The sequence below is a fragment of the Rhinoderma darwinii genome, chromosome 4 (genome assembly GCF_050947455.1).
Source record: "Rhinoderma darwinii isolate aRhiDar2 chromosome 4, aRhiDar2.hap1, whole genome shotgun sequence".
Taxonomy (NCBI): Eukaryota; Metazoa; Chordata; class Amphibia; order Anura; family Rhinodermatidae; genus Rhinoderma; species Rhinoderma darwinii.
This window is the reverse complement of record NC_134690.1, coordinates 5,391,578-5,411,670: the sequence shown is the minus strand read 5'-3', so window position 1 is coordinate 5,411,670 and position 20,093 is coordinate 5,391,578. Positions and strand designations below refer to the sequence as shown.

Below are 20,093 nucleotides of genomic sequence, written 5' to 3'. Positions count from 1 at the left end.
CAGTATATATGTGTATTATATATGTCACCCCGGTACTATAGACAGTATACAGGACACTTCTCCTCAGTATCCCCCTGTACAGTGTATATGTGTATTATTATATATGTGACCCCGGTACTATAGACAGTATACAGGACACTTCTCCTCAGTATCCCCCTGTACAGTATATATGTGTATTATTATATATTTGACCCCGGTACTATAGACAGTATACAAGACACTTCTCCTCAGTATCCCCCTGTACAGTATATATGTGTATTATTATATATGTGACCCCGGTACTATAGACAGTATACAGGACACTTCTCCTCAGTATCCACCTGTACAGTATATATGTGTATTATTATATATGTGACCCCGGTACTAAAGACAGTATACAGGACACTTCTCCTCAGTATCCCCCTGTACAGTATATATGTGTATTATTATATATGTGACCCCGGTACTACAGACAGTATACAGGACACTTCTCCTCAGTATCCCCCTGTACAGTATATATGTGTATTATATATGTGACCCCGGTACTATAGACAGTATACAGGACACTTCTCCTCAGTATCCCCCTGTACAGTATATATGTGTATTATATATGTGACCCCGGTACTATAGACAGTATACAGGACACTTCTCCTCAGTATCCCCCTGTACAGTATATATGTGTATTATATATGTGACCCCCGGTACTATAGACAGTATACAGGACACTTCTCCTCAGTATCCCCCTGTACAGTGTATATGTGTATTATTATATATGTGACCCCGGTACTATAGACAGTATACAGGACACTTCTCCTCAGTATCCCCCTGTACAGTATATATGTGTATTATTATATATGTGACCCCGGTACTACAGACAGTATACAGGACACTTCTCCTCAGTATCCCCCTGTACAGTATATATGTGTATTATTATATATGTGACCCCGGTACTACAGACAGTATACAGGACACTTCTCCTCAGTATCCCCCTGTACAGTATATATGTGTATTATATATGTGACCCCGGTACTATAGACAGTATACAGGACACTTCTCCTCAGTATCCCCCTGTACAGTGTATATGTGTATTATTATATATGTGACCCCGGTACTATAGACAGTATACAGGACACTTCTCCTCAGTATCCCCCTGTACAGTATATATGTGTAATGGCAGGAAGGAGGTGAAGGGAAAGTGAGCCCTAATCTACCCACCGCCCTGTCCCTGCCTACTTGCAACGACCCGCCCTAGGCGACGAGGTACAACTGGGCGGCGGTCCCTACGCTGTCTAAGTGCACAGGAAAACAAACAGGGAACACGCAGGGGAAGGGGCAGTAGCCACGGAACGCCACGAGGAAACGGAGCGGCGAACGAACAGTCAGGACCAGGACGAAGTGAGTACACCCGAGCGGGCACGGAGACAGAAGCAAGCCAGGGGCAAAGCAAAGCAGGTCAAGCAGAACTGCAGCAAGGCAGAAGCACGGCAGAAGCAGGCTGGAGCAAGCAGCAGTGGGGCCAGGAATCCAAAAGAATTACAAGCACTGAAGGAGAGAACAGGGCAGGTAATAAAGGACAGGGGGCGGAGCTAACTCCGACAGACCAGGCCGCGATAGGCTCTCCCACTCCTGAGCCTGCCACCCTGGTTGGTGGGAGATGGTGTCAGTCGAACAGGTCTGGCCTCAGGTGTGGACTGATTAATCCCAAGAGTATACCTAGATGAAGTACCTGGCAGATCCCTAACAGTACTCCCCCTTTTATGAGGGGCCACCGGACCCTTACTAAGGGGACCCGGTTTAGTGGGGAAGAGAAGGTGGAACCTCCTGATCAATACCCCAGCGTGAACATCCCGGGCAGGTACCCAAGTCCTCTCCTCCGGCCCGTATCCTCTCCAATGGACCAGGTACTGGAGGGAGCCCTGGACCATCCTACTGTCCATAATCTTGGCCACCTCAAATTCCACCCCCTCAGGGGTGAGAACGGGAACAGGAGGTATCCTCGAGGGGGACCAGGACGGGGAGCAGCGTTTAAGGAGGGAGGCATGGAAGACGTCATGTATGCGAAAGGATGGGGGGAGCTCCAGACGGAAGGATACAGGGTTGAGGACTTCAATGATCTTATAAGGTCCAATAAATCGGGGAGCAAACTTCCTGGACGGGACCTTAAGGCGCAAGTTCCTGGACGACAACCAGACCAAATCCCCGACGACAAACCGGGGGTTAGCAGAACGTCTACTATCCGCCTGAATCTTTTGTGCGCTCTGGGACGCCTCTAGGTTCTTCTGAACCTGGGCCCAGACAGTGCACAGTTCCCGATGAACATCCTCTACCTCAGGATTATTGGAACAACCAGGGGAGACGGAGGAGAACCTTGGGTTAAACCCGAAATTACAGAAAAACGGGGAGACCCCTGACGAGTTACTGACCCGGTTATTCAGGGAAAATTCAGCAAGGGGAAGGAATGAGACCCAATCGAATTGACAGTCAGAGATGAAACACCTTAAATATTGTTCCAGGGATTGGTTGGTCCTTTCCGTTTGGCCATTAGTTTCGGGATGGAAGGCGGAGGAGAAGGACAGATCAATCTCCAACTTTTTACAAAAAGCTCTCCAAAATAAGGAAACAAATTGTACCCCTCTGTCAGAAACGATATTGACTGGGGCCCCATGGAGACGCAGGATGTGTTTCACAAACAAAGAAGCTAACGTCTTGGCGTTAGGTAGCTTCTTAAGGGGCACAAAGTGGCACATCTTGCTGAAGCGGTCGACTACCACCCACACCACCGACTTGCCCTGAGATGGAGGCAAATCGGTGATAAAATCCATGGAGATATGGGTCCAAGGTCTCTGGGGAATGGGCAAGGAACGTAGTAGGCCCGCAGGTCGGGACCTAGGGGTTTTGGACCTAGCGCAAACCTCACAAGCGGCGACGTAAGCCCTAACATCTTTAGGCAACCCAGGCCACCAATAGTTTCTGGTAATGAGGTGTTTGGTGCCCAAGATGCCAGGATGACCAGATAGAGCGGAGTCATGGTTTTCCCTGAGTACCCTCAGCTGGTATTGCAGGGGAACAAACAGTTTGTCCCCAGGGACGTTCCCGGGAGCTGCACCCTGATCAGCCGCGATATCAGAAGCTAAATCAGAATCCGTGGCAGAGACGATTATACCAGGGGGTAAAATACAAGCAGGATCCTTCTCGGAAGGAGGATTGGCCATGAAACTACGTGACAGAGCATCAGCCTTAATATTCTTGGACCCAGCCCTATAGGTAACCAAGAAATTAAATCTGGTAAAGAATAGTGCCCACCGAGCTTGTCTAGGATTAAGCCTCCGGGCCGATTCTAGGAAAACCAGATTCTTGTGATCCGTAAGGACCGTTACCTGGTGTCTGGCCCCCTCCAGGAAGTGCCGCCACTCCTCAAAAGCCCATTTAATGGCTAGAAGTTCGCGGTTGCCAATATCATAGTTACTCTCCGTGGGCGAAAACTTCCTAGAGAAGTAAGCACAGGGGCGGAGATGGGTGAGGGAGCTGGTACCCTGGGACAAGACGGCCCCCACTCCCACCTCGGAAGCGTCAACCTCCACAATAAATGGCTCCTCTTGGTTGGGCTGAATCAGCACGGGGGCCGAGATAAAGCACTTCTTGAGAGTCTCAAAGGCCTGAACGGCCTCAGGGGGCCAATGGAGGACATCAGCACCCTTGCGGGTAAGGTCCGTAAGAGGCTTAGCGACGACCGAGAAGTTGGCAATAAATCTCCTGTAATAGTTGGCGAACCCTAAAAAACACTGTAACGCCTTAAGGGAGGCAGGTTGGACCCATTCCGCCACAGCTTGAACCTTGGCAGGGTCCATGCGGAATTCATGAGGAGTGAGGATTTGCCCTAAAAATGGTATCTCCTGTACCCCAAAGACACATTTTTCAGTCTTAGCAAACAGATTATTCTCCCGAAGGACCTGGAGCACCTTCCTGACATGCTCCACGTGGGAGGACCAGTCCTTGGAAAACACCAGTATGTCATCAAGGTACACAACAAGAAAATTACCCAGGTACTCTCTCAGGATTTCATTAATAAAATTCTGGAAGACAGCAGGGGCATTACACAACCCAAAGGGCATGACCAGGTATTCGAAATGACCCTCGGGTGTGTTGAACGCAGTTTTCCACTCATCCCCCTCTTTGATGCGGATAACGTTATATGCCCCCCGTAGATCGAACTTAGAAAACCATTGGGCTCCCTGAACCTGATTAAAAAGATCCGGAATCAAAGGAAGTGGGTACTGGTTCCTTACGGTGACCTTATTCAGGTTACGATAATCAATGCACGGCCTAAGACCACCATCCTTCTTCCCCACGAAGAAGAAGCCAGCACCTACAGGAGAAGTCGAGGGGCGAATGAAACCCTTGGCCAGGCATTCTTGGATATACTCCCTCATAGCTTCACGTTCAGGACAAGAGAGATTAAATATCCTCCCCTTAGGAAGCTTGGCACCAGGCACCAAATCGATAGCGCAATCGTAATCTCTATGGGGGGGCAACACCTCGGAGGCCTCCTTGGAAAACACATCGGCGAAGTCCTGAACAAACTCAGGAAGCGTGTTTACCTCCTCCCGGGGAGAAATAGAGTTAACAGAAAGACATGACATAAGACATTCATTACCCCATTTGGTGAGATCCCCAGTATTCCAATCAAACGTGGGATTATGCAGCTGCAACCAGGGAAGACCTAATACCAGATCAGACGATAATCCCTGCATCACCAGTACAGAGCACTGCTCCAAATGCATGGAGCCAACCAGGAGTTCAAAAACAGGAGTATGCTGAGTAAAATAACCATTAGCAAGGGGAGTTGAGTCGATTCCTACTACAGGGATAGGATAAGGTAAATCAATACAAGGCATCTTTAGAGACATAGCAAATTCCACAGACATGATATTAGCAGATGAGCCAGAATCCACGAAAGCACTGCCCGTGGCAGACCGGCCAGCAAACGAGACCTGAAAGGGAAGCAAAATTTTATTGCGTTTCACATTAACGGGAAATACCTGTGCGCCCAAGTGACCTCCCCGATGATCACTTAGGCGCGGAAGTTTTCCGGCTTCTTATTCTTGCGCCTGGGACAGGTGTTCAGTAGATGCTTGTCGTCCCCACAGTAGAAGCAGAGACCATTCATTCTGCGAAACTCCCTACGTTGTCGAGGGGACATGGAGGCCCCGAGTTGCATAGGTACCTCCGAGTCCTCCGTGGAGGGGCGAGGAGACGGGACCTCGGGGGGGATCGCAGAAAAGTCAGAGGGGAGCACACTGAAGCGTTCTAGCTGACGTTCCCTGAGACGTCGGTCAAGTCGTACTGCTAGGGCCATAACCTGGTCAAGGGAGTCAGACGAGGGGTAGCTAACCAGCAGATCCTTCAGGGCGTCAGATAATCCTAACCTAAACTGGCACCTTAGGGCCGGATCGTTCCACTGAGAAGCTACGCACCACTTCCTAAAATCAGAACAGTATTCCTCAACCGGTCTCCTACCCTGACGTAAGGTCACCAGCTGACTCTCGGCTAAGGCAGTCCTGTCAGTCTCGTCGTAAATGAGGCCGAGGGCAGAGAAAAAACGATCAACAGAGGAAAGTTCAGGGGCGTCAGGAGCCAAGGAGAAGGCCCACTCTTGGGGCCCTTCCTGGAGTCGGGATATGATGATACCCACCCGCTGGTTCTCGGAACCTGAGGAGTGGGGCTTTAGGCGGAAATACAGTCTGCAACTCTCCCGGAAGGAGAGAAACGTCTTACGGTCCCCTGAAAACCGGTCAGGTAACTTGAGGTCGGGTTCTAGAGGTGAGGTGAGGGGTACTACTAAAGCAGCGTCACCCTGATTGACCCTTTGGGCCAGGGCCTGGACCTGTAGGGAGAGGCCCTGCATCTGCTGGGTCAGGGTCTCAAGGGGGTCCATGATAGCGTCAGCGTAGGAGAAATGGTAGACTAGGTAAGGGCTTGTAATTATGTAATGGCAGGAAGGAGGTGAAGGGAAAGTGAGCCCTAATCTACCCACCGCCCTGTCCCTGCCTACTTGCAACGACCCGCCCTAGGCGACGAGGTACAACTGGGCGGCGGTCCCTACGCTGTCTAAGTGCACAGGAAAACAAACAGGGAACACGCAGGGGAAGGGGCAGTAGCCACGGAACGCCACGAGGAAACGGAGCGGCGAACGAACAGTCAGGACCAGGACGAAGTGAGTACACCCGAGCGGGCACGGAGACAGAAGCAAGCCAGGGGCAAAGCAAAGCAGGTCAAGCAGAACTGCAGCAAGGCAGAAGCACGGCAGAAGCAGGCTGGAGCAAGCAGCAGTGGGGCCAGGAATCCAAAAGAATTACAAGCACTGAGGAAGAGAACACGGCAGGTAATAAAGGACAGGGGGCGGAGCTAACTCCGACTGACCAGGCCGCGATAGGCTCTCCCACTCCTGAGCCTGCCACCCTGGTTGGTGGGAGATGGTGTCAGTCGAACAGGTCTGGCCTCAGGTGTGGACTGATTAATCCCAAGAGTATACCTAGATGAAGTACCTGGAAGATCCCTAACAATATGTGTATTATTATATATGTGACCCCGGTACTATAGACAGTATACAGGACACTTCTCCTCAGTATCCCCCTGTACAGTATATATGTGTATTATTATATATGTGACCCCGGTACTATAGACAGTATACAGGACACTTCTCAGTATCCCCCTGTACAGTATATATGTGTATTATTATATATGTGACCCCGGTACTACAGACAGTATACAGGACACTTCTCCTCAGTATCCCCCTGTACAGTATATATGTGTATTATATATGTGACCCCGGTACTATAGACAGTATACAGGACACTTCTCCTCAGTATCCCCCTGTACAGTATATATGTGTATTATTATATATGTGACCCCGGTACTACAGACAGTATACAGGACACTTCTCCTCAGTATCCCCCTGTACAGTATATGTGTGTATTATTATATATGTGACCCCGGTACTACAGACAGTATACAGGACACTTCTCCTCAGTATCCCCTGTACAGTATATATGTGTATTATTATATATGTGACCCCGGTACTATAGACAGTATACAGGACACTTCTCCTCAGTATCCCCTGTACAGTATATATGTGTATTATTATATATGTGACCCCGGTACTATAGACCGTATACAGGACACTTCTCCTCAGTATCCCCCTGTACAGTATATATGTGTATTATTATATATGTGACCCCGGTACTACAGACAGTATACAGGACACTTCTCCTCAGTATCCCCTGTACAGTATATATGTGTATTATTATATATGTGACCCCGGTACTATAGACAGTATACAGGACACTTCTCCTCAGTATCCCCCTGTACAGTGTATATGTGTATTATTATATATGTGACCCCGGTACTATAGACAGTATACAGGACACTTCTCCTCAGTATCCCCCTGTACAGTATATATGTGTATTATTATATATGTGACCCCGGTACTATAGACAGTATACAGGACACTTCTCCTCAGTATCCCCCTGTACAGTATATATGTGTATTATTATATATGTGACCCCGGTACTATAGACAGTATACAGGACACTTCTCCTCAGTATCCCCCTGTACAGTATATATGTGTATTATTATATATGTGACCCCGGTACTACAGACAGTATACAGGACACTTCTCAGTATCCCCCTGTACAGTATATATGTGTATTATTATATATGTGACCCCGGTACTACAGACAGTATACAGGACACTTCTCCTCAGTATCCCCTGTACAGTATATATGTGTATTATTATATATGTGACCCCGGTACTATAGACAATATACAGGACACTTCTCAGTATCCCCCTGTACAGTATATATGTGTATTATTATATATGTGACCCCGGTACTACAGACAGTATACAGGACACTTCTCCTCAGTATCCCCCTGTACAGTATATATGTGTATTATTATATATGTGACCCCGGTACTACAGACAGTATACAGGACACTTCTCAGTATCCCCCTGTACAGTATATATGTGTATTATTATATATGTGACCCCGGTACTACAGACAGTATACAGGACACTTCTCCTCAGTATCCCCCTGTACAGTATATATGTGTATTATTATATATCACACGTCGACTCTTTGTCTTCCAGATAATCCCGGTAGAACGATTAGTCAAAGGGAAATTTCAAGACAATTTTGAGTTTGTTCAGTGGTTCAAGAAACTCTTTGATGCCAACTATGATGGGAAGGATTATGACCCCCTGCTGGCGAGACAAGGGCAGGACGTAGCTCCCGCACCCAACCCTGGGGACCAGGGCTTCAACAAAGCCAAGAAGCCCATTGTAACATCAGGTATAGTGGAGCCGAACGTGAACCATCACCCACGTAACATGGGCCGCACGCTGATCATAATAGAGGCTGATCATAATAGAGGCAGATCATAATAGAGGCAGATCATAATAGAGGCTGATCATAATAGAGGCTGATCATAATAGAGGCTGATCATAATAGAGGCTGATCATAATAGAGGCTGATCGTAATGTCTGCAGTGCTGGAAATAGAGGCTGATAGTAATTTCTGCAGTGCAGGAAATAGAGGCTGATAGTAATGTCTGCAGTGCGGGAAATAAAGACTGATAGTAATGTCTGCAGTGCTGTAAATAGAGGCTGATAGTAATGTCTGCAGTGCTGGAAAGAGAGGCTGATAGTAATGTCTGCAGTGCTGGAAGTAGAGGCTGATAGTAATGTCTGCAGTATGGGAAATAGAGGCTGATAGTAATGTCTGCAGTGCAGGAAATAGAGGCTGATAGTAATGTCTGCAGTGCAGGAAATAGAGGCTGATAGTAATGTCTGCAGTGCAGGAAATAGAGGCTGATAGTAATGTCTGCAGCGCAGGAAATAGAGGCTGATAGTAATGTCTGCAGTGCAGGAAATAGAGGCTGATAGTAATGTCTGCAGTGCAGGAAATAGAGGCTGATAGTAATGTCTGCAGTGCAGGAAATAGAGGCTGATAGTAATGTCTGCAGTGCAGGAAATAGAGGCTGATATTAATGTCTGCAGTGCAGGAAATAGAGACTGATAGTAATGTCTGCAGTGCTGGAAATAGAGGCTGATAGTAATGTCTGCAGTGCAGGAAATAGAGGCTGATAGTAATGTCTGCAGTGCAGGAAATAGAGGCTGATAGTAATGTCTGCAGTGCAGGAAATAGAGGCTGATAGTAATGTCTGCAGTGCAGGAAATAGAGGCTGATAATTTCTGCAGTGCAGGAAATAGAGGCTGATATTAATGTCTGCAGTGCAGGAAATAGAGGCTGATAGTAATGTCTGCAGTGCAGGAAATAGAGGCTGATAGTAATGTCTGCAGTGCAGGAAATAGAGGCTGATAATTTCTGCAGTGCAGGAAATAGAGGCTGATAGTAATGTCTGCAGTGCAGGAAATAGAGGCTGATAATTTCTGCAGTGCAGGAAATAGAGGCTGATAAAAACCTATTGGTACAAACAGGAAATGGTCTTGTCAAATTAAATGTAAATACATGAATGGAGTAAGAAACGAGATCCTCTGTAAAACCAAGTGTATCTTGGTGCACTGACCCTCAACATCTGATATAAAGCCTATAGGTGTGGGGTACAATTAACACAACAATGTAGCAGGAAAGAGAATAACAATCTTTATTGAAAAAATAACAGGATTAAAAAGATGAGTCATGCACAGCATGAGAATAAAACGTTCATCTGATGCCAGAGATACAAGTGTACCATGGGTAAATGAACACATATGTATGGTAGTAGCAGTTGTGTTGAATATAGGGACCAAACAAATGAATTGGAAGTATAAACTAGAAAAAACAGAGACTTATGCAGCACAAGTGAACAAAATGAATGGATGAATACATTAGTGAGATCTCTGTATGTCAGTACAGATCAGGTCCATAAATAAAACAACACAGGAAGATAAATGTAGCTAGTCACATACCCATGGTGATGTCTCAGGCAGGAGAGATCGTCAGACCCGACGCGCGTTTCGGCGGGATGCCTTCGTCCGGGGGTGGCGTCTCTCCAGCCAGGGTCACCCTTTTAAGACGTCATCTGTCCAATCGTGTGTATAACACAAGTGTGTTACATAAGACGGTAACTACGGCGTCATGTGCCAGGAATGAAGATGGTCGCTGAGGAACTTCCGGCCACGCGTCATCAGAGAGGGGCCGGGTCGCCGGCGACTGACGCCGACGAGCCGTGCCCACTCCGATGTAGACGCGCCCACAGAAGGAAGCGAAACACCTCCCCCTGACACAAGCGCACAGGAGCAGTCTCCACAGGATACAAAGGTATTCTGTGTATGTAAACAGAACATTCGACTGGACAGATGCATACGGAGAAAACCGGAATAATGCCAGTACATTGCATATAAAGATTTTATTTGCGAATGGATCTATAACAAAGATCAAGACTATATCGAATATATAATGTGTGTTGCATCCACATATGTATATATATATTAAAAGTGTATATAATAAAAAAGCGCATTAATACAGATATTGCAACAAGAAAAGAAAAAAAAAAAAAAAAAAAAGAAAAAACCATATGTGCATATATTAATATATAATAAATATAGTGAAATGTGATGTGAAATTTATTGGAATACATAAATAATTAAATAAAAAAAAAGAAAAAACCATATGTGCATATATTAATATATAATAAATATAGTGAAATGTGATGTGAAATTTATTGGAATACATAAATAATTAAATAATAAATGATGAAATAGATAAATAGATAAATAAGTGAAACAATTGATAATGTGTGTGAAAGAAAATATATATATATGTTATATATATCTGTTAAATGTGAGAGTACTATGATTATATACATAAATAGGTGATTGAAAGATGTGTGTGCATATGAAAAAATAATGATAACTAAATATGTTTCGTAAATATAAATACTAGAAAACAATATATTAATAAAAACCTAAATATGAATACATATTAGTGCAAAATGTGCCAATATATATAAAATTAAATAAATATATATATCTCGCAAATATAAATACTAAAGAACAATATAGTGATTGAAGCAAACAAATATATATAATATGAATACAAACAGTGCAAAAAAATGCAATATATATGAAATATAATGAGCTCTATCTGATAGTCGCTTGTTATGTCTAAAAACCTATAAAGATAAAAATATATACACATGGAGCATATACATATATTATATCATATCTCAAATAGTGCATAGATATACAACATATCTCTGAAAAGATCTCTTTAGTCTTCATGTAGTAATTCTTCCGACTCAGTTCTCTCCAATGAAGCCTAATTTATTAATTCTATAGTTGAAAAAAAGGAAGGGAGAAGATAATTAGATGTATATAGAGTTAAAACATACTTAAAAAAGACCCGCTGGAGGTCAACAATCAAAGAAACGGAGCGAAATTCAAATTGTCTGCAGTGTGGGAAATAGAGGCTGATTGTAATGTCTGCAGTGCGGGAAATAGAGGCTGATAGTAATGTCTGCAGTACGGGAAATAGAGGCTGATAGTAGTGTCTACAGTGCGGGAAATAGAGGCTGATAGTAATGTCTGCAGTGCTGGAAATAGAGGCTGATAGTAATGTCTGCAGTGCGGGAAATAGAGGCTGATAGTAATGTCTGCAGTGCGGGAAATAGAGGCTGATAGTAATGTCTGCAGTGCGGGAAATAGAGGCTGATAGTAGTGTCTACAGTGCGGGAAATAGAGGCTGATAGTAATGTCTGCAGTGCTGGAAATAGAGGCTGATAGTAATTTCTGCAGTGCAGGAAATAGAGGCTGATAGTAATGTCTGCAGTGCTGGAAATAGGGGCTGATAGTAATTTCTGCAGTGCAGGAAATAGAGGCTGATAGTAATGTCTGCAGTGCAGGAAATAGAGGCTGATAGTAATGTCTGCGGTGCAGGAAATAGAGGCTGATAGTAATGTCTGCGGTGCAGGAAATAGAGGCTGATAGTAATGTCTGCAGTATGGGAAATAGAGGCTGATAGTAATGTCTGCAGTGCAGGAAATAGAGGTTGATAGTAATGTCTGCAGTGCGGGAAATAGAGGCTGATAGTAATGTCTGCAGTGCGGGAAATAGAGGCTGATAGTAATGTCTGCAGTGCGGGAAATAGAGGCTGATAGTAATGTCTGCAGTGCGGGAAATAGAGGCTGATAGTAATGTCTGCAGTACGGGAAATAGAGGCTGATAGTAGTGTCTGCAGTGCGGGAAATAGAGGCTGATAGTAATGTCTGCAGTGCTGGAAGTAGAGGCTGATAGTAATGTCTGCAGTATGGGAAATAGAGGCTGATAGTAATGTCTGCAGTGCTGGAAATAGAGGCTGATAGTAATGTCTGCAGTGCTGGAAATAGAGGCTGATAGTAATGTCTGCAGTGCGGGAAATAGAGGCTGAAAGTAGTGTCTGCAGTGCGGGAAATAGAGGTTGATAGTAATTTCTGCAGTGCAGGAAATAGAGGCTGATAGTAATGTCTGCAGTGCGGGAAATAAAGACTGATAGTAATGTCTGCAGTGCTGTAAATAGAGGCTGATAGTAATGTCTGCAGTGCTGGAAAGAGAGGCTGATAGTAATGTCTGCAGTGCTGGAAGTAGAGGCTGATAGTAATGTCTGCAGTGCAGGAAATAGAGGCTGATATTAATGTCTGCAGTGCTGGAAATAGAGGCTGATAGTAATGTCTGCAGTGCAGGAAATAGAGGCTGATAATAATTTCTGCAGTGCAGGAAATAGAGGCTGATAGTAATGTCTGCAGTGTGGGAAATAGAGGCTGATTGTAATGTCTGCAGTGCGGGAAATAGAGGCTGATAGTAATGTCTGCAGTACGGGAAATAGAGGCTGATAGTAGTGTCTACAGTGCGGGAAATAGAGGCTGATAGTAATGTCTGCAGTGCTGGAAATAGAGGCTGATAGTAATGTCTGCAGTGCTGGAAGTAGAGGCTGATAGTAATGTCTGCAGTGCTGGAAATAGAGGCTGATAGTAATTTCTGCAGTGCAGGAAATAGAGGCTGATAGTAATGTCTGCAGTGCAGGAAATAGGGGCTGATAGTAATGTCTGCAGTGCTGGAAATAGAGGCTGATAGTAATTTCTGCAGTGCAGGAAATAGAGGCTGATAGTAATGTCTGCAGTGCAGGAAATAGAGGCTGATAGTAATGTCTGCGGTGCAGGAAATAGAGGCTGATAGTAATGTCTGCGGTGCAGGAAATAGAGGCTGATAGTAATGTCTGCAGTGCAGGAAATAGAGGCTGATAGTACTGTCTGCAGTGCTGGAAATAGAGGCTGATAGTAATGTCTGCAGTGCTGGAAATAGAGGCTGATAGTAATGTCTGCAGTGCAGGAAATAGAGGCTGATAGTCATGTCTGCAGTGCTGGAAGTAGAGGCTGATAGTAATGTCTGCAGTATGGGAAATAGAGGCTGATAGTAATGTCTGCAGTGCAGGAAATAGAGGTTGATAGTAATGTCTGCAGTGCGGGAAATAGAGGCTGATAGTAATGTCTGCAGTGCGGGAAATAGAGGCTGATAGTAATGTCTGCAGTGCGGGAAATAGAGGTTGATAGTAATGTCTGCAGTGCGGGAAATAGAGGCTGATAGTAATGTCTGCAGTGCAGGAAATAGAGGTTGATAGTAATGTCTGCAGTGCGGGAAATAGAGGCTGATAGTAATGTCTGCAGTGCGGGAAATAGAGGCTGATAGTAATGTCTGCAGTGCGGGAAATAGAGGCTGATAGTAATGTCTGCAGTGCAGGAAATAGAGGCTGATAGTAATGTCTGCAGTGCGGGAAATAGAGGCTGATAGTAATGTCTGCAGTACGGGAAATAGAGGCTGATAGTAGTGTCTGCAGTGCGGGAAATAGAGGCTGATTGTAATGTCTGCAGTGCGGGAAATAGAGGCTGATAGGAATGTCTGCAGTGCAGGAAATAGAGGCTGATAGTAATGTCTGCAGTGCGGGAAATAGAGGCTGATAGTAATGTCTGCAGTGCGGGAAATAGAGGCTGATAGTAATGTCTGCAGTGCGGGAAATAGAGGCTGATAGTAATGTCTGCAGTGCGGGAAATAGAGGCTGATAGTAATGTCTGCAGTACGGGAAATAGAGGCTGATAGTAGTGTCTGCAGTGCGGGAAATAGAGGCTGATTGTAATGTCTGCAGTGCGGGAAATAGAGGCTGATAGTAATGTCTGCAGTGCGGGAAATAGAGGCTGATAGTAATGTCTGCAGTGCGGGAAATAGAGGCTGATAGTAATGTCTGCAGTGCGGGAAATAGAGGCTGATAGTAGTGTCTGCAGTGCGGGAAATAGAGGCTGATTGTAATGTCTGCAGTGCGGGAAATAGAGGCTGATAGTAATGTCTGCAGTGCGGGAAATAGAGGCTGATAGTAATGTCTTCAGTGCTGGAAGTAGAGGCTGATAGTAATGTCTGCAGTGCGGGAAATAGAGGCTGATATTAATGTCTGCAGTACGGGAAATAGAGGCTGATAGTAATGTCTGCAGTGCTGGAAGTAGAGGCTGATAGTAAAGTCTGCAGTGCGGGAAATAGAGGCTTATAGTAATGTCTGCAGTGCTGGAAGTAGAGGCTGATAGTAATGTCTGCAGTGCTGGAAGTAGAGGCTGATAGTAATGTCTGCAGTATGGGAAATAGAGGCTGATAGTAATGTCTGCAGTGCTGGAAATAGAGGCTGATAGTAATGTCTGCAGTGCTGGAAATAGAGGCTGATAGTAATGTCTGCAGTGCAGGAAATAGAGGCTGATAGTAATGTCTGCAGTGCAGGAAATAGAGGCTGATAGTAATGTCTGCAGTGCTGGAAGTAGAGGCTGATAGTAATGTCTGCAGTGCAGGAAATAGGGGCTGATAGTAATGTCTGCAGTGCAGGAAATAGAGGCTGATAGTAATGTCTGCAGTGCAGGAAATAGAGGCTGATAGTAATGTCTGCAGTGCGGGAAATAGAGGCTGATAGTAATGTCTGCAGTGCAGGAAATAGAGGCTGATAGTAATGTCTGCAGTGCAGGAAATAGAGGCTGATAGTAATGTCTGCAGTGCAGGAAATAGAGGCTGATAGTAATGTCTGCAGTGCAGGAAATAGAGGCTGATATTAATGTCTGCAGTGCGGGAAATAGAGGCTGATAGTAATGTCTGCAGTGCGGGAAATAGAGGCTGATATTAATGTCTGCAGTACGGGAAATAGAGGCTGATAGTAATGTCTGCAGTGCTGGAAGTAGAGGCTGATAGTAAAGTCTGCAGTGCGGGAAATAGAGGCTTATAGTAATGTCTGCAGTGCTGGAAGTAGAGGCTGATAGTAATGTCTGCAGTGCTGGAAGTAGAGGCTGATAGTAATGTCTGCAGTATGGGAAATAGAGGCTGATAGTAATGTCTGCAGTGCTGGAAATAGAGGCTGATAGTAATGTCTGCAGTGCTGGAAATAGAGGCTGATAGTAATGTCTGCAGTGCAGGAAATAGAGGCTGATAGTAATGTCTGCAGTGCAGGAAATAGAGGCTGATAGTAATGTCTGCAGTGCTGGAAGTAGAGGCTGATAGTAATGTCTGCAGTGCAGGAAATAGGGGCTGATAGTAATGTCTGCAGTGCAGGAAATAGAGGCTGATAGTAATGTCTGCAGTGCAGGAAATAGAGGCTGATAGTAATTTCTGCAGTGCAGGAAATAGAGGCTGATAGTAATGTCTGCAGTGCAGGAAATAGAGGCTGATAGTAATGTCTGCAGTGCAGGAAATAGAGGCTGATAGTAATGTCTGCAGTGCAGGAAATAGAGGCTGATAGTAATGTCTGCAGTGCAGGAAATAGAGGCTGATAGTAATGTCTGCAGTGCTGGAAATAGAGGCTGATAGTAATGTCTGCAGTGCAGGAAATAGAGGCTGATAATAATTTCTGCAGTGCAGGAAATAGAGGCTGATAGTAATGTCTGCAGTGTGGGAAATAGAGGCTGATTGTAATGTCTGCAGTGCGGGAAATAGAGGCTGATAGTAATGTCTGCAGTACGGGAAATAGAGGCTGATAGTAGTGTCTACAGTGCGGGAAATAGAGGCTCATAGTAATGTCTGCAGTGCTGGAAATAGAGGCTGATAGTAATTTCTGCAGTGCAGGAAATAGAGGCTGATAGTAATTTCTGCAGTGCAGGAAATAGAGGCTGATAGTAATGTCTGCAGTGCTGGAAGTAGAGGCTGATCGTAATGTCTGGAGTGCTGGAAATAGAGGCTGATAGTAATTTCTGCAGTGCAGGAAATAGAGGCTGATAGTAATGTCTGCAGTGCAGGAAATAGGGGCTGATAGTAATGTCTGCAGTGCTGGAAATAGAGGCTGATAGTAATTTCTGCAGTGCAGGAAATAGAGGCTGATAGTAATGTCTGCAGTGCAGGAAATAGAGGCTGATAGTAATGTCTGCGGTGCAGGAAATAGAGGCTGATAGTAATGTCTGCGGTGCAGGAAATAGAGGCTGATAGTAATGTCTGCGGTGCAGGAAATAGAGGCTGATAGTAATGTCTGCAGTGCTTGAAATAGAGGCTGATAGTAATGTCTGCAGTGCAGGAAATAGAGGCTGATAGTCATGTCTGCAGTGCAGGAAATAGAGGCTGATAGTAATGTCTGCAGTGCTGGAAATAGAGGCTGATAGTAATTTCTGCAGTGCTGGAAATAGAGGCTGATAGTAATGTCTGCAGTGCTGGAAGTAGAGGCTGATAGTAATGTCTGCAGTATGGGAAATAGAGGCTGATAGTAATGTCTGCAGTGCAGGAAATAGAGGCTGATAGTAATGTCTGCAGTGCAGGAAATAGAGGCTGATAGTAATGTCTGCAGTGCAGGAAATAGAGGCTGATAGTAATGTCTGCAGTGCAGGAAATAGAGGCTGATATTAATGTCTGCAGTGCTGGAAATAGAGGCTGATAGTAATGTCTGCAGTGCAGGAAATAGAGGCTGATAATAATTTCTGCATTGCAGGAAATAGAGGCTGATAGTAATGTCTGCAGTGTGGGAAATAGAGGCTGATTGTAATGTCTGCAGTGCGGGAAATAGAGGCTGATAGTAATGTCTGCAGTACGGGAAATAGAGGCTGATAGTAGTGTCTACAGTGCGGGAAATAGAGGCTCATAGTAATGTCTGCAGTGCTGGAAATAGAGGCTGATAGTAATTTCTGCAGTGCAGGAAATAGAGGCTGATAGTAATTTCTGCAGTGCAGGAAATAGAGGCTGATAGTAATGTCTGCAGTGCTGGAAGTAGAGGCTGATCGTAATGTCTGCAGTGCTGGAAATAGAGGCTGATAGTAATTTCTGCAGTGCAGGAAATAGAGGCTGATAGTAATGTCTGCGGTGCAGGAAATAGAGGCTGATAGTAATGTCTGCAGTGCAGGAAATAGAGGCTGATAGTCATGTCTGCAGTGCAGGAAATAGAGGCTGATAGTAATGTCTGCAGTGCTGGAAATAGAGGCTGATAGTAATTTCTGCAGTGCTGGAAATAGAGGCTGATAGTAATGTCTGCAGTGCTGGAAGTAGAGGCTGATAGTAATGTCTGCAGTATGGGAAATAGAGGCTGATAGTAATGTCTGCAGTGCAGGAAATAGAGGTTGATAGTAATGTCTGCAGTGCGGGAAATAGAGGCTGATAGTAATGTCTGCAGTGCGGGAAATAGAGGCTGATAGTAATGTCTGCAGTGCGGGAAATAGAGGCTGATAGTAATGTCTGCAGTGCGGGAAATAGAGGCTGATAGTAATGTCTGCAGTGCGGGAAATAGAGGCTGATAGTAATGTCTGCAGTACGGGAAATAGAGGCTGATAGTAGTGTCTGCAGTGCGGGAAATAGAGGCTGATAGTAATGTCTGCAGTGCGTGAAATAGAGGCTGATAGTAATGTCTGCAGTGCAGGAAATAGAGGCTGATATTAATATCTGAAGTACGGAAATAGAGGCTGATAGTAGTGTCTGCAATGCGGGAAATAGAGGCTGATAGTAATGTCTGCAGTGCGGGAAATAGAGGCTGAAAGTAGTGTCTGCAGTGCGGGAAATAGAGGTTGATAGTAATGTCTGCAGTGCAGGAAATAGAGGCTGATAGTCATGTCTGCAGTGCAGGAAATAGAGGCTGATAGTAATGTCTGCAGTGCTGGAAATAGAGGCTGATAGTAATTTCTGCAGTGCTGGAAATAGAGGCTGATAGTAATGTCTGCAGTGCTGGAAGTAGAGGCTGATAGTAATGTCTGCAGTATGGGAAATAGAGGCTGATAGTAATGTCTGCAGTGCAGGAAATAGAGGTTGATAGTAATGTCTGCAGTGCGGGAAATAGAGGCTGATAGTAATGTCTGCAGTGCGGGAAATAGAGGCTGATAGTAATGTCTGCAGTGCGGGAAATAGAGGCTGATAGTAATGTCTGCAGTGCGGGAAATAGAGGCTGATAGTAATGTCTGCAGTGCGGGAAATAGAGGCTGATAGTAATGTCTGCAGTACGGGAAATAGAGGCTGATAGTAGTGTCTGCAGTGCGGGAAATAGAGGCTGATAGTAATGTCTGCAGTGCGTGAAATAGAGGCTGATAGGAATGTCTGCAGTGCAGGAAATAGAGGCTGATATTAATATCTGAAGTATGGAAATAGAGGCTGATAGTAGTGTCTGCAATGCGGGAAATAGAGGCTGATAGTAATGTCTGCAGTGCGGGAAATAGAGGCTGAAAGTAGTGTCTGCAGTGCGGGAAATAGAGGTTGATAGTAATGTCTGCAGTACGGGAAATAGAGGCTGATAGTAGTGTCTGCAGTGCGGGAAATAGAGGCTGATAGTAATGTCTGCAGTGCGGGAAATAGAGGCTGATAGTAATGTCTGCAGTGCGGGAAATAGAGGCTGATATTAATGTCTGCAGTACGGGAAATAGAGGCTGATAGTAATGTCTGCAGTGCTGGAAGTAGAGGCTGATAGTAATGTCTGCAGTGCGGGAAATAGAGGCTTATAGTAATGTCTTTAGTGCTGGAAGTAGAGGCTGATAGTAATGTCTGCAGTGCTGGAAGTAGAGGCTGATAGTAATGTCTGCAGTATGGGAAATAGAGGCTGATAGTAATGTCTGCAGTGCTGGAAATAGAGGCTGATAGTAATGTCTGCAGTGCTGGAAATAGAGGCTGATAGTAATGTCTGCAGTGCAGGAAATAGAGGCTGATAGTAATGTCTGCAGTGCAGGAAATAGAGGCTGATAGTAATGTCTGCAGTGCTGGAAGTAGAGGCTGATAGTAATGTCTGCAGTGCAGGAAATAGGGGCTGATAGTAATGTCTGCAGTGCAGGAAATAGAGGCTGATAGTAATGTCTGCAGTGCAGGAAATAGAGGCTGATAGTAATGTCTGCAGTGCAGGAAATAGAGGCTGATAGTAATGTCTGCAGTGCAGGAAATAGAGGCTGATAGTAATGTCTGCAGTGCAGGAAATAGAGGCTGATAGTAATGTCTGCAGTGCAGGAAATAGAGGCTGATAGTAATGTCTGCAGTGCAGGAAATAGAGGCTGATAGTAATGTCTGCAGTGCTGGAAATAGAGGCTGATAGTAATGTCTGCAGTGCAGGAAATAGAGGCTGATAGTAATGTCTGCAGTGCAGGAAATAGAGGCTGATAGTAATGTCTGCAGTGCTGGAAATAGAGGCTGATAGTAATGTCTGCAGTGCTGGAAATAGAGGCTGATAGTAATGTCTGCAGTGCTGGAAATAGAGGCTGATAGTAATGTCTGCAGTGCGGGAAATAGAGGCTGATAGTAATGTCTGCAGTGCAGGAAATAGAGGCTGATAGTAATGTCTGCAGTGCAGGAAATAGAGGCTGATAGTAATGTCTGCAGTGCGGGAAATAGAGGCTGATAGTAATGTCTGCAGTGCAGGAAATAGAGGCTGATAGTAATGTCTGCAGTGCTGGAAATAGAGGCTGATAGTAATGTCTGCAGTGCAGGAAATAGAGGCTGATAGTAATGTCTGCAGTGCAGGAAATAGAGGCTGATAGTAATGTCTGCAGTGCAGGAAATAGAGGCTGATAGTAATGTCTGCAGTGCAGGAAATAGAGGCTGATAGTAATGTCTGCAGTGCAGGAAATAGAGGCTGATAGTAATGTCTGCAGTGCAGGAAATAGAGGCTGATAGTAAT

At 45.1% G+C, this 20,093-nt stretch overlaps 1 protein-coding gene across 6 annotated transcripts in view; it reads left to right on the top strand.

The window, feature by feature from the left end:
• Window positions 1–20,093, top strand: part of MAPRE3 (microtubule associated protein RP/EB family member 3) — a 159,420-nt gene that overhangs the window by 78,621 nt on the left and 60,706 nt on the right. For all 6 annotated transcript variants that reach the window (XM_075860777.1, XM_075860772.1, XM_075860773.1 and 3 more), the window contains one exon: window positions 8,126–8,327. In XM_075860777.1, coding sequence (XP_075716892.1) covers window positions 8,126–8,327 — 202 coding nt within the window. The remainder of the gene's footprint in view (window positions 1–8,125; window positions 8,328–20,093) is intronic.